The sequence below is a fragment of the Oryza glaberrima genome, chromosome 5 (genome assembly GCF_000147395.1).
Source record: "Oryza glaberrima chromosome 5, OglaRS2, whole genome shotgun sequence".
In the NCBI taxonomy this organism is placed as follows: Eukaryota; Viridiplantae; Streptophyta; class Magnoliopsida; order Poales; family Poaceae; genus Oryza; species Oryza glaberrima.
Window position 1 is genome coordinate 25,608,385 of NC_068330.1, and position 12,495 is coordinate 25,620,879.

At 46.6% G+C, this 12,495-nt stretch overlaps 3 protein-coding genes across 3 annotated transcripts; 1 reads left to right on the forward strand and 2 right to left on the reverse strand.

Moving 5' to 3' along the window:
* Positions 1-184: 184 nt before the first annotated feature.
* On the reverse strand, positions 185-1,039 carry LOC127772879 (late embryogenesis abundant protein Lea14-A-like). The gene is made up of 2 exons (XM_052298865.1): positions 752-1,039; positions 185-639 (listed from the first exon to the last, which is right to left on the reverse strand). Exons 1-2 carry the CDS (start codon positions 955-957, stop codon positions 390-392), a joined length of 456 nt encoding a protein of 151 aa, XP_052154825.1. The 5' UTR covers positions 958-1,039; the 3' UTR covers positions 185-389.
* A 993-nt stretch (positions 1,040-2,032) lies between these two features.
* On the forward strand, positions 2,033-3,291 carry LOC127774402 (uncharacterized). The gene has a single exon (XM_052300640.1). The coding sequence runs from the start codon at positions 2,116-2,118 to the stop codon at positions 2,857-2,859; it is 744 nt and encodes a 247-aa protein (XP_052156600.1). The 5' UTR covers positions 2,033-2,115; the 3' UTR covers positions 2,860-3,291.
* A 4,499-nt stretch (positions 3,292-7,790) lies between these two features.
* Positions 7,791-9,738, reverse strand: LOC127774078 (uncharacterized). Its single transcript, XM_052300350.1, has 2 exons — positions 8,946-9,738; positions 7,791-8,835 (listed from the first exon to the last, which is right to left on the reverse strand). Exons 1-2 carry the CDS (start codon positions 9,712-9,714, stop codon positions 8,753-8,755), a joined length of 852 nt encoding a protein of 283 aa, XP_052156310.1. The 5' UTR covers positions 9,715-9,738; the 3' UTR covers positions 7,791-8,752.
* Between the last annotated feature and the right edge of the window lie 2,757 nt (positions 9,739-12,495).

Sequence of the window (12,495 nt, forward strand, 5' to 3'; positions counted from 1 at the left end):
CCAATGCGCTACAATTGAGTCATTTTGATCGCGAGACGGGTGCACTCACGAATTAAAATGCATCGCCTACATGATTAAGGTAGGATAGGGACACGACATAACCTGGCACAAAACGGGTACCATTTTCCCCAACGTTCACTGAACAATTCGGCCATGCCAATCACAAGCAATCCCACATAGCACATAAACAAGCAAAAGTTCAGTTCTCTAGCTTATTATTGCAACCATTAGGAATAGAGGTAATTTTTCAGCTGCTCATACAGCCATGCTATACTATGCAGGGCAAGAAGAACACAGGTGCAGAGCAGCTGCCATTATTCGCGAGACACATCACACATACAGAGAGTTCGATCGATCGGAGTTGGTTGATGAGATTAGAGATAAGATAATTAGAACATGTCCTTGAGTGTGGGGAGCTTCATCTCGCCGCTGGTGGAGAGCGGGATGGTGAAGTTGCCGACGATGGGGAGGTCGATGGTGAGGCCGACGTCGAGCTGGTAGTCGATGTCCCAGTCCCGGCCCACGTCCTTCACCAGCGAGATGAGGAAGTCGTAGGGGATCTTGGCCGGTATCTCCAGCTTCGTCGTGTCGCTCGCCGCGATCCACCCCGGATCGGGCATCGTGCCGGACGCCACAACGCTGATGATGACCAATCAATCCAAATCGACCAATACACAATTAGCACAATTCGATCGAGCGTGAGATGGATGGATCATCGATCGGACAAGCAAAAGCTAGCTGTGACACGTACTTGCCGGCGCACTTGAGGGTGTAGGTGAGCTCGCAGATGGGGAGGCGGTGGTCGTAGGGGTTGGAGACGTTGACGTTGCTGTGCACGGTGATGCACTCGCGGCTCATCCCCTTGAACGACAAGCTGTCCAGCGACGCCTCCGGCTTTGGGATGTGCGCGATCTTCTCCGCCACGAACCCTTTCGCCTTGTCCATCAAGCTCGACATGGCCGACGCACGCTGGAGTGAAATTATCTTGGATCGAGAGGAGCAGGAGGCCGTCGACTCTCGGGGGGAAAGCAAGCAGATGATGATATAGTAGCGGGTAAGATCAGGAGGAGGAAAGCGCGGTGCCGATCGATACGGGGGCGCGTCGTGGGCGCCCACGTGCAGTGGCTCGGCCGCGTGGAATCCGAGTGGATTTTTGCGCTTTTGGTACGTGAAACCTCGCGATTTCGCGTGGCCGCCTGAGCTGTAGTTTTGTTGATAGGCAAGTTTACGCTGAACTTTTGGGTTGCGTGGGGGCGCGGCGTAAATCTGCGTGGCTGCAAGGGGAATTTGATAACTGCAAAGGGGAGAAGCTTCGGCGCGGGGCCCACGCGGCACCACGTCCCGAAACGGACGGTGCTGAGTCGGCGGAGAGATCCTCCCTCCTTATCAGTTGCCTGCACCGAATCGCTCACTGATCGGCGATCCCATCTCTGCACTACGCCGCAGACGAACTGACGTGGTCGTATAAAACTGTGCGAGATGCTACTACAACTACTACTACTACTACTAGTACTAGTACTATTATTATTAGATCTGGAAAAGCTCGTTTCGTGTAAAATGTGTTAGTACTTGTGCTGGAAGTTGGATCCAACCGCTTTTCTACCACTCTAGAAAAGTCAACGGCGATAAGAGGAGCGAAGCGATCGATGGCATGTGATATGATGACCGCGACACTAGTGGTTCCGTGATGTTGGGCTTCGCGATGCCATGTCCTGCCGACGGCCCCGCATACTCGACAGACGTTACATTTCAGCCCAGTAACTAGAGGAACTCCTAAAAAGGCTCAGCCCGTAAGCGACTAGAAAACGAGCCTGGCCCATACCATACGCGTTTAACGTCAGGCCGTGGCCGTTGGCAGTTACATCGCGGGAGGCGTCTGTCCGTGTCACGCACTGACCGAATTTAAGCCCGACGTTCCCAAACAGCGACCCCGAACTCCCCAACTACCAAACCAAACTGTTGCATTTGCCGCTGCGACACCGACCCCGCCTTAATAACTCTTCCCCCCCAACGGCCAACCACCTTTTGGCGTTGCATTCCGCAAGGCCCCGCAAATTGCAAAATGCTGCCGACTCGGCCAACGCCACGCACACACACCACAAACACGATCGATTCATGGCGGAACCCGAGCCCAAGAAACCCAAAGCCAAAGATCATGTCGACCTCGTCTTTGACGCCGCCAAGGTGAAGGCCAAGGCCAAGGCCAAAGCCATCGACGGCGATGCTGACGTCGAGATCGCTAAGCCGGCGGAGCAGCACGGCCACGGCAGCCGGCTGCTGCGGCGCGCGTGCTGCGCCCTGGGCGTGGTCGCCGCGGTGGCCGCCGTGGCGATGCTGGTCCTGTCGCTCACCGTGCTCAAGGTGAGGGATCCCACCCTGTCCATGGACTCCGTCACGGTGGAGCGCTTCCATGTGGGGTTCGGCACGGAGGCCTCCCGGCCGCTGCGGATCAACGTGACGCTCGTCGCGGGCATCGTGATCAAGAACCCCAACTACGAGTCCATGAGGTTCGGCACGAGCACCACGGAGTTCTACGTCGACGGCGTGCCGGAGTACGTCGGGCTGGGGAGCGCGCCGCCGGGGGAGGTGGCGGCGCGGGGCACGAGCCGGGTGCGGGTCGGGATGGACGTGTTCGTGGACAGGGTGGGCGCGGCGGTGGTCGGGGAGGTGCTGTTCGGCCGCGGCGAGGTGCGGCTGGCGAGCCACACCGCCGTCGACGGCAGGGTGAGCGTGCTGGGCGGCCTGTACGGGCGCCGCGCGGTGCGCGTGGCGATGCGGTGCCGCGTCGTGCTGCGCGTGTCGACCGCGGTCGTCGTGGCCGGCTCGCCGTCGTGCGTCGCGGACTTCAGCGGCCACTGATCTCGCAACGGTGCAAGGCGCGACGCGATCGAGAGCGATCCGCCATAGTTTTCAAGTTTTTCTTTGCCTTACTGGAGACGAACGGATCGGACTAGTGAACCGTTCGCTAATTACTCTCCTCTCTAGTCTCTCCCTTGTCAAATTATTTCTGTTGATCATATCTTCTTTTTGTTTAATTAATTACTTTCGTTTTGTACCATAAGATGTACCACGTTCATCCTAACTTTGAAAGCTGAGTAAAGTACGCCGAGATTTTTCGTACAAAACGTGGGCAACTAAGTTTTGCTTACTTGTGATCAAGCTATTGATTGTTCATGGATCACGCAATGCTATGAATCTTTGCTGGCAACTAGCAGGCCATGTAGAATTAGCCAGTAGCATTGACTCCCGTCACAAATCTATAATTGCAGTAGGTTGCATGTACTACGTACCACAATGTCTTGCACGCTTGTTGAGACGAATGTTCGTTCCCCTTTCTTGTCCTACTGGATAGGGAAAAAAATATTTACCTCCTCAACTATAGTTCATGTATGATTTTCATCTATGAACTGGAAAACCGGACATGAAGGAGGTAATTGACCCAGTTTTAATAGTTGAAGGAAATTTTATATCCGTTATTTTAGTTGAGGATACAACTAAAATACTGGATATAGTTGAGGGATATCATATAGACTTTTCCCTACTATACTACACAGTTTTTGCGTATGCTGAATTTCCTGATCTACAAAGACCGGGCCATCAAACAAGCCTATATAGCATGTGGCACCAAGGGAGAGCTGGTTAGCGGAAGCCCCAGCCCACCAACCCAAAATACCCCACCGAGCTCACTAGCTAAGCCGCCTCTCATAGGTTACTACTGTTACTACTGTTGTGAAACAAATTCTTAGGAGATAAGTTTCTTGTAGGCCAATCCGAACCGGAGTATAGATAATATCTATCTCCTCCTAAGACCCCTATATACACGGGACAGGGTGTGACATCTAAAATTGGCTCGTACTTTAGATGAGATCTATAATAAAGAGAGAGTTTCACTCTATATCTGTGTTCATTGTCTACTTCTGCAATGTTCTTAAGGGCAAATGGATAGGCACGGGTATTCTACATTATCTCACGTCTCTACTGCTATGGAAGAGGGACAGGAAACGGATCTAGTGATCTGCTAATAGATACGTTGATTTACAACTACAAGTAACTAGTAGAAATTATAAGGAGACAGGCATATCTACTGGTGCTCAACATCTCGTCCGTCGAAATCCCAGGATGACTCAAAACGTGGCTCCTGAACCAGATAGATTTCAGGAGTAGCATAGTAGCAACACTCGCGTCCCAAAAATTTGGCCGAAATCCCAAAAATGACTCAAAACGTGGTTCATGAACCAGATAGATTTCAGGAGTAGCATAGTGGCAGCACTCTTGTGTAGACTATACTTAGGGTGTGTTTAGTTCACGAAAAGAAATTTTTTAGGTGTCACATCGGACGTTTGACTGGATATTGAAAAGGGTTTTTGAACACGAATGAAAAAACTAATTTCATAACTCGCCTAAAAATCATAAGACGAATTTATTAAGTCTAATTAATCCATCATTAGTACATGTGGGTTACTGTAACACTTATAGCTAATCATGGACTAATTAGGCTAAAAGATTTGTATCGCGATTTACATGCAAACTGTTCAATTAGTTTTTTTATCTATATTTAATAATATAATACTTATGCATGTGCCAAAGATTCGATGTGATATTTTTAGACAAAATTATTTTGGGAACTAAACAAGGCCTTATTCTCAGTTTGTGGTATAGTATCGCTGGAGTATACACGAACTTGCCGGAGCTTAGGGCCTGTTCAATTTAATGTCATTTTCAACCTTACCAAATCTTAATAAAGTTACTAAAAAAGTGGCTACATTTAGTTTGCTACCAAATTTTGGTAACTATATAAGAAATCATGTCAAAATTTTAGTAATGCCGAAATTTGGTAAGGTTTTTTTGGCATTAAAGTGAACAGTCCCTTAACCTCAGCAGTTGACCACCCCCTCCCATAGTCCCATGGACAAAACTAGCACTGTACTACTACTGTAGCATGCCCCAAGAGGAAAAGGAAACAAGCATGCATGCTTCCCTTTCTCCAGAGGGAAAAAAAAAAGATAGGCTCATGCAAAAATAGCACTGCGCTTTGGTAAAGCAAAAGCAACGAGAAAAAACTCTCTTTTTTTCCATGGCAAAGCTCAAAACTGAAAATGCATGCATGCTTCTTCCTGACCCAGCCCCTCATGTGGAGGAGAAAACAGCCATTCACCCTGTTTCCTCTTCCTCCTGCTGGCTGCTTGACCTTGGAAGGTATCCAATGCATCTGCACTGAACAATGGGATGCATGGAACAGAAATGCAACAGAGCTTGGAACAATCTCTTGGTTCTGTACAGATCAGATCTTCTCGTCCCTATCTGTAAACATAAGATCTACTCATAAACCAAGTGCAACTAGTGTACGTCCATGCACCTCTGAATCCTAAAAAACGGAACAGAAAATATGTACTAGTAGTACTCCATACGAAGGCACATCATATCCAGGGAGAAGGAGAATGCATATGCATATGCTCAGTGATCTCCAAGCAAGTTGGTGGTCGGTTAATTATACCAGCGGCAACAACAGTGTCCTTCGACCGCTGTCAAGAATCAAATATGCAGATTCATGCGGCGGAGCTTCACTCATCACCCAGTCGACGTGAGGCACCACGGCCTTGAGATTCTTGGCATCCTGCCGCACTGATAACTCCACATTTATTCTGCTCCATTTGTGCAGTAGTATATTCAATGGCCAGTTTATCCCTAGTACTACTACACATCCGGTTGCTGCAGCAGAATTTCACAGTGCAGCAGTAGCTAGCAGAGGCCATTTTTCTCTTGGCATGTTTATCTTGTTACAGTCAAATATACTCCTCCCTGTCTTGAGAACTGAACTATTCCAGCACTGAAGTGCACCGTTCGTCCAGCTAAGTCCCACCCACAAAACAAAACATTGTCGGTCGCTTTTGTTTTTGGGCGGCTACGAGCAGATTAAGGGCCCTTTAAATCGTAGGAATAAGAAAATATAGGAATAGAAAAAACGCAGGATTTTAATAGTAATGTAAGTGTAAAATAGAGGATTGCAAAACACAGGAAAAACAGAGGAATAGTCGTTTGATTGGACCGCAGGAAAAACGCATGAATTAGAGGAGAGATAAAGACTCAAAGGAAAGTTTCCAAGAGGTTTTACTTCATGTTAGAATTCCTCCAAAACTTACATGGCATTAGCCAATCCATAGGAATTTCATAGGATTCCATAAGATCCATTCCTTTTATTCAAAGGACTATATAGAAAAAAATCCTATATGAATGAAATCCTCTAAAATTCCTATTAATTTTCTTTTAATCAAATAGGGCTAACGAGATTCACAGGAGTCACAGGATCAGAGCGAGGGCCCGCGCAACGCTCCATAGTCCACCATCATTGCAGCCGCGAGCCTCTGCAGGGGTATGCAGTTTTGTCATCGGTAAAAGCAAGCAAAAAAACTGAAAAACATACTCCTACTACTCACTTGAAGAACGATAACCCAAGCAATCATCTCAACAACATATATGTACACTTGACTGAGTAGCGAGTGCTGGCAAATAGTAGCAGCATTGGCCCATTTGAGCCTCGCAATGAAACCACTGACACTGCACTGGAAAAATCTGTAATAACCGCAATCAGAGCTGAGCACCACCTCGGGGTCACCGCTAAATGCTGACGGCAGGGCAGGGCCAGGGCACACTTAACTTTTGATAGCTTTGCTCATCTCATCCCCTACCTTTCCGTCAGAATTAGGCCGGATTAGGGCGAGGTAATTAAAGAAAGGCGGTATATATAAAAGTAAAGCGAAACGTAACCCGTGGTCAGATTAAACAAGTAAAGTCTTTCCTTTCCCCCGCTGCGTGCTGGCTGGCGCGCAGTCGTCAAAGCTTCGGTCTCGTTGCATTCCATGCAAGATGCAACTTTTGCCTGTGGCCAGACGACGAGAGAGAAGAAGGTAAACGAAAGGGACATACTTACTCCGTCTCAAAATGAAGTTATTTCTAAGGTTGGTACGAATATTAAGAAAGTAGATAAAAATGATTAAAGAAAATGTGTGATTGGTTGAAAAGAGAAAGTATGTGAAGAAGAATGGTTGTGATTGGTTGAGAGGAGGAGGTAGGTGAAAAAATAACTTTATTTTGAAACAAGACACTGTACTAAAAATAGCTATATTAGCTATTTTAAGAGGGAGGGAGTACATACATATCCCCGAGAACAGCAGCAAACGGAGGAGGAGGAGGTCACGGAGAACAAAAGCAAAGGCTGCACTCGTAAGATCAAGTTCCCACTACTTTTTAAATTATTTAAATTATTTATAGTCAATTTATATAATAGTTTTTTTAAACAATTTATATAATAGTTACCTATAAATATATGATACCCTATTAGTATATGATCCAACTTGTCATATATATATATATATATATATATATATATATATATATATATATATATATATATATTATATTTTGGAGTCCTCTCTCATATTTTAATTTCTCGAAATGTGTTTATTGGGGTGGTTAGATTTATGGGTGTAAATTTTAGCATGTCACATCGGATATATGGACACATATTTAAAGTATTATACGTAGACTAATAACAAAATAAATTATACATTCCGCCTGTAAACTACGAGACAAATTTATTAAGCCGAATTAATTAGTCATTAGCAAATGTTTACTGTAACAAAACATTGTCAAATCATGAAGCAATTAGAGACAAATTTATTAAGCCGAATTAATTAGTCATTAGCAAATGTTTACTGTAACAAAACATTGTCAAATCATGAAGCAATTAGGCTTAAAAGATTCGTCTCACAATTTAGATAGTTATTTTTTTCGTTTATATTTAATACTTTATACATGTGTCAAACATTCGATAGAAGGGTGAAAAATTTTGCCAGCTGTGTAAACATGCGCATAGTCTACGGGGCGGCACGATTCCCGAGGGGCACACCACCCTCGGAATCACGCACAGATCTTTGTCTTCTCTCCGGCCACCCCGCGTCGTCGTACGAGCGAACCGCGCGTTTCGCTTTTCTTTTCTCGCTCTCTTCTCCTCTCATCATGGCGCTACGCCATCAAGGCCCCCCGAGCTTTTCCTCAGCTTTTCCCCCACTACTACCCACATGAACGCCTCCTCAGCTTTTCAGAAAAAAAAAAGAAGAAGGGCATCAGATTACTCTGCTCATTAACACAATGAGCTTGATCGATGTGTTACGTGGTTAAGCATAGGGTGATTGATTTGCACTTGCACACATTAGGTTTGAGTGGATAGACGGTTCTGAAAAAGGGCGACGAGAGAGACATCGGTGAAAGCCAGAACTAGCCAGTCAAATGGCAAGAATGTACGTAATTACATGTCGTGTTGCGAGTCACTTGTACAAAAGCAAACTAGAAAGACGAGAAAAAAAATCACGGAAAGAGCGCGAGCACACAAAACAATCCACGCTTCTACACTAGATGAGGGATAAAGAAGCCTAAAAAGAGCACTTTTCCCACTCTCCTATAACAAAGAAAAATGAAAAAAATAAACATTCACCAAGGCTTAAAGCCTTAAACTAAAATTAAGGACGTGAAACACACACACTCACCCACACCCATAAAACAAAAGAGATGAGAAATCTTTAGCAACCTCAAGCGCCGCATGTTCATCAAACTTCAATAATTTGTACTAGTGCTTTGAATTCTTCTCCGTCTTTTCTGAAATTTAGGTGGAAGCTTCGGCCGTTCGACCACAATTTCATTGAGACTTGTGATGGGTCGTTCGTTAGTCTTGGTAACCATCAGGATTAGTAGTAAGCTAATGGCAACTCTGATCAGCTTCGCGTTTTCCTGGGTCACTTCTTGACCGTGACAGCGACGAGTCGCACTCTGACACGGACGCTGAAAAATGGAAGAAATTTTTTGCCAAATTAGCGCATACAAATCGGGCATAATTTAGAAACAGTGTTTGGTTTAACGAACTGTTTGAATGAATGATGACACGTACGCACCTCGGTGCAGAGACTCCTTGCAGTGGGCGATGGCGCTGGCAATGCCGTCCTGCTTCTCGAGAAGGGAGTCGTCTCGCCCGGACGGCGCCGAGCTGGACGCCGACAGGCTCGTCGCCGCCGACGCTGACCGGCTCTTCCGTAGAAGGCGGAGCCCCCTCGCCTCGCCGGCGGCGCGGGGAGCCGTCCTCCTGAACCGTCTGGAGATCTTGGTCAGGTACCGCCGGATGACGTCCCTCGACGGCGGCGCTCTCCTCGGCTCGTCGACCTCCTCGCCGTCGTCGTCCGCCGGTGACTCCATGAACAGACGTAGAGACCGCGCGCTGCATGAGCTCCGGGCGAAGCTGTGGCGGCCGCCGTAGAACGCGGCCTTCTTGGCGCCGAAGCTCAGCGTCCGGAGGCCGCCGCCGCCGCCGCCGCCGCGGCGTTTAGCGCAGAAGTGATGCGACGGCTGGAAGCTGGCCTTGGTGCTGGGCTCCGACGCGGCGGCGGCAAAGAAGAGCGTGTCGTAGGAGGGCGAGGCGGAGCGGCTGCGGTGGAGGGAGATGATGAAGTCGAGGTCCGTGCAGTCGTCGTCGGAGTCGTCGGAGCCGGACATGCTGCCGGAGCTGGAGGAGGCCCCCCGGACGGAGGAGAAGTCGAGGTCGAAGAATGGGCCCTCGTCCTCGCTGTCCCGGCCGGCGTCGGACGACGCCGCCGGCGCAGCGGCAGCAGCAGCCGTGATGGTCGACACGGCGCGGCGCCGCGCCGCCAGGAGGCGGAAGATGTGCATGGTGTAGCAATGGCAAGAGGCGCGCGGTCGGGGGGACGAGACACGGACACGGGCACGGGACGGGTGGGTTTTAAACTGGTTTGTGTTCAGAATGTTAGGAAACGATAAGCAAATAACCGATAAAAACTAATAGTTCAATCATACAATCATACAAGACACGAGATTTAATGTGGAAAATGCTTTTAAATTAGGAAGAAAAAAACACAGGCGTCAGCCAGTAAACATTTTTACTATATCGGAGGGTAAACGCTGAACGACGGCTTACAAGAAATATATATGAAGGTGGAATCTTAAAAAAAATAACGATAAGCTGGTCTTTATATGTGGGTAAATGAATTTGGACGACGACTCAACACGAGGAAGTGGAGTAGCGGAGTGCGTAACACTTGAGCCCTATTTCTTTCAGCTTGGGATTATTATAATCTAGATTATTGAGTCAGATTAATATAAGCTAGATTGTTATAATCTGTAGTATAATAAACGGTTAGTTGTTTATTTACTAGATTATTAGAATCTAGATTATTGGGTTTGCCAGTCTAAAGAGGGAGTGGGGTGGCAATGGTGGGTAATTTTTTACCCAATAATCTGAAAAAAGCTCACCTAAATGAGTTTATCAGATTATAATAAGCTGGGCTCCAGATTATAATAAGTTACATCAATAAGTTGACTGTTTCTTTCAGCTTACTCTCAATAATCTGAATTATAATAATCCTAAACTGAAAGAAACATGCCTTAGGCGTTTGGTAGCGGCGCGGAGATGTGCACTGCTTGGTTCGGGTGGTTGAGTTCGGCGTGGCAGGTGTTGGGCCGCGCGGGTAATTTTTGCGAGCGATTTTTGTGGCGCGGGCGGCAGGGAATCATCAATCGGCAGCGCATCCAGGGTACTTGGGTGGTGTTGGGTCCGGACCAACCACGATGGCCATTGGATTGGATTTTCTGCCATTCCTGCCTTTTATGCCAGGATACAGTACTCCTATTTTTAAAGTCTCCCGTGGTTTTATGCTAACGATGTCAAAATGGTGAGATTTTGTGATAGTACTGAAACTGACAAAACGTGTTTGGTTTCGTCAACTAATGCTGGTAAACCGAAAAGAAAGACTTCAGGTAGTACTGCTAGTAGTAGAATTTCTTCCTGTCCAGAGCCCAGGTGCACACTCGCATTACATGCAAACGATGGAAAAAGACTAACCCAGCAGGGTCCCAACCCAAACACATGCGGTAGGAAACAGAAGCTTCATAAAAGTCAGGAAAATGACGGTGGAAATGGGCTCGTTGGCAGAGAAAGCGAGCAGAGTCATGGGCGGCTGGCTAATGCTAATGCTGCTCAGCTTTACCAGCTATCACCACTTCACCACACCACCCACCCTGTGCCTGTGCTGCTCTGCTGGGATCTCAGTTAATCGAGTGAAGGCTGGAGTGGAGCTGCAGTGCAGAGGTGCAAGACGCAATTGATGAGTCCAAATACATTTTGCAAAGCTTTTACAGCTTTCCTTCTGGTTTTGTAGTTACCTCTGTTCATCTCCTTCTCTCCTGTGTTTTACACTTGCGGTCAATTCAAAATGCAGACAGTGTTTGTGACGGACAACATATATAGTGCTACTATTGTAATGTTGTTAATCACATTTCCCTGTGTCACGCATCTGTTAAACTTCTAGTAGTATTGTTAAACTAAGTCATGGAAACACAAGAAGAACAAGAAATGTTGGGAGTTGGTAGAGCTGCATCTTCCTTCTGCAGTCATTCAAAGACACGATCAATCTGACGGTACAAAACATTTGACTGCTGTGTTCTGTCTCCCTCTGGTTCCAGGACATGATCAGTGAGTTGGTACAGAGTTTTGACTGCCGTACTAGGGCAACCTCATCTCGTTTGCGAGAGTGCGTGCTGTCACGACTCACGAGCACACGAACAGAACAAAACACAAGGCCTCTCTCTCATGCATCTTTTCAGCGCGACAGTGAACAGTGCAGCCAAGGACACACGCCTACCACGACCGTTCAAAGCTCGTCATCTCGTCTCATGCCAGGGAAAAGAGATTGAGGGAACGTACTGGAATAACAGTAAAATGTTGCGGTTTTTTTGAAAACAAAATGTTGCGGTTACGCAGGGCAATAAGTAGCAGGGCTAAGTAGTAGGCCTTTGTAAAGTGGGTTCCATGAGAAAAAAAATATTGTTTTTTAGTTGCTTTTTTGTCCAACTCAGTATGCAGTAGTAGCACATCTTGTGTTGGAAGGAGAGAGTGAGAGAGATTTTAATGTTTTTTTATTCTTATGAGTGGGTCATAAGCTTACTACCTAGCATTAGTTACTACCCACTTCCACAATGCTTATTACTAAGTCATAGGAATAGTATATTGCCTAATACCTGCTTTTTCCTAACATTGTGGATGCCCTGAGATCAAATGAGTCTAAGTTAATTGATAAGTTAGGTTAAGCCAACTCATGTTATATGTAATAAATAGAGTGGTTACACTAGTTAATAATTTTGGATTATCAGACAATCGGCCTACCAGATAATTCGATAGAAATATCATATACTATATCCGCACCATCCTATTCACATCCGCATTCATATGCACTGGATTTGTGAAACCCATACCATATCCTTAATTTGGATAGGTTCAAAGCGAATCAGATCAGATATAATTCGATCCGGTTTCAGCCCTATAACTGAGAGCGCCAGGTAAAGTACTGGGCGTTTTTAGGCAAAGTGTTTGAGTAAGAATGATGGGAAGGGTCCAAAATGTGTCCCCAGCGGCCATCCCGTCAGTTAGCTCAAGGT

Excerpts from the sequence above, each read along its gene's own strand:
- LOC127772879 (XM_052298865.1), bottom strand. The coding sequence starts at position 957 with ATGTCGAGCTTGATGGACAAGGCGAAAGGGTTCGTGGCGGAGAAGATC. Across the intron at positions 640-751 it reads ACCCTCAAGTGCGCCGGCAA|CGTTGTGGCGTCCGGCACGA; the intron begins GTACGTGTCACA and ends GGTCATCATCAG.
- LOC127774402 (XM_052300640.1), top strand. The coding sequence starts at position 2,116 with ATGGCGGAACCCGAGCCCAAGAAACCCAAAGCCAAAGATCATGTCGAC.
- LOC127774078 (XM_052300350.1), bottom strand. The coding sequence starts at position 9,714 with ATGCACATCTTCCGCCTCCTGGCGGCGCGGCGCCGCGCCGTGTCGACC. Across the intron at positions 8,836-8,945 it reads CAAGGAGTCTCTGCACCGAG|CGTCCGTGTCAGAGTGCGAC; the intron begins GTGCGTACGTGT and ends TCCATTTTTCAG.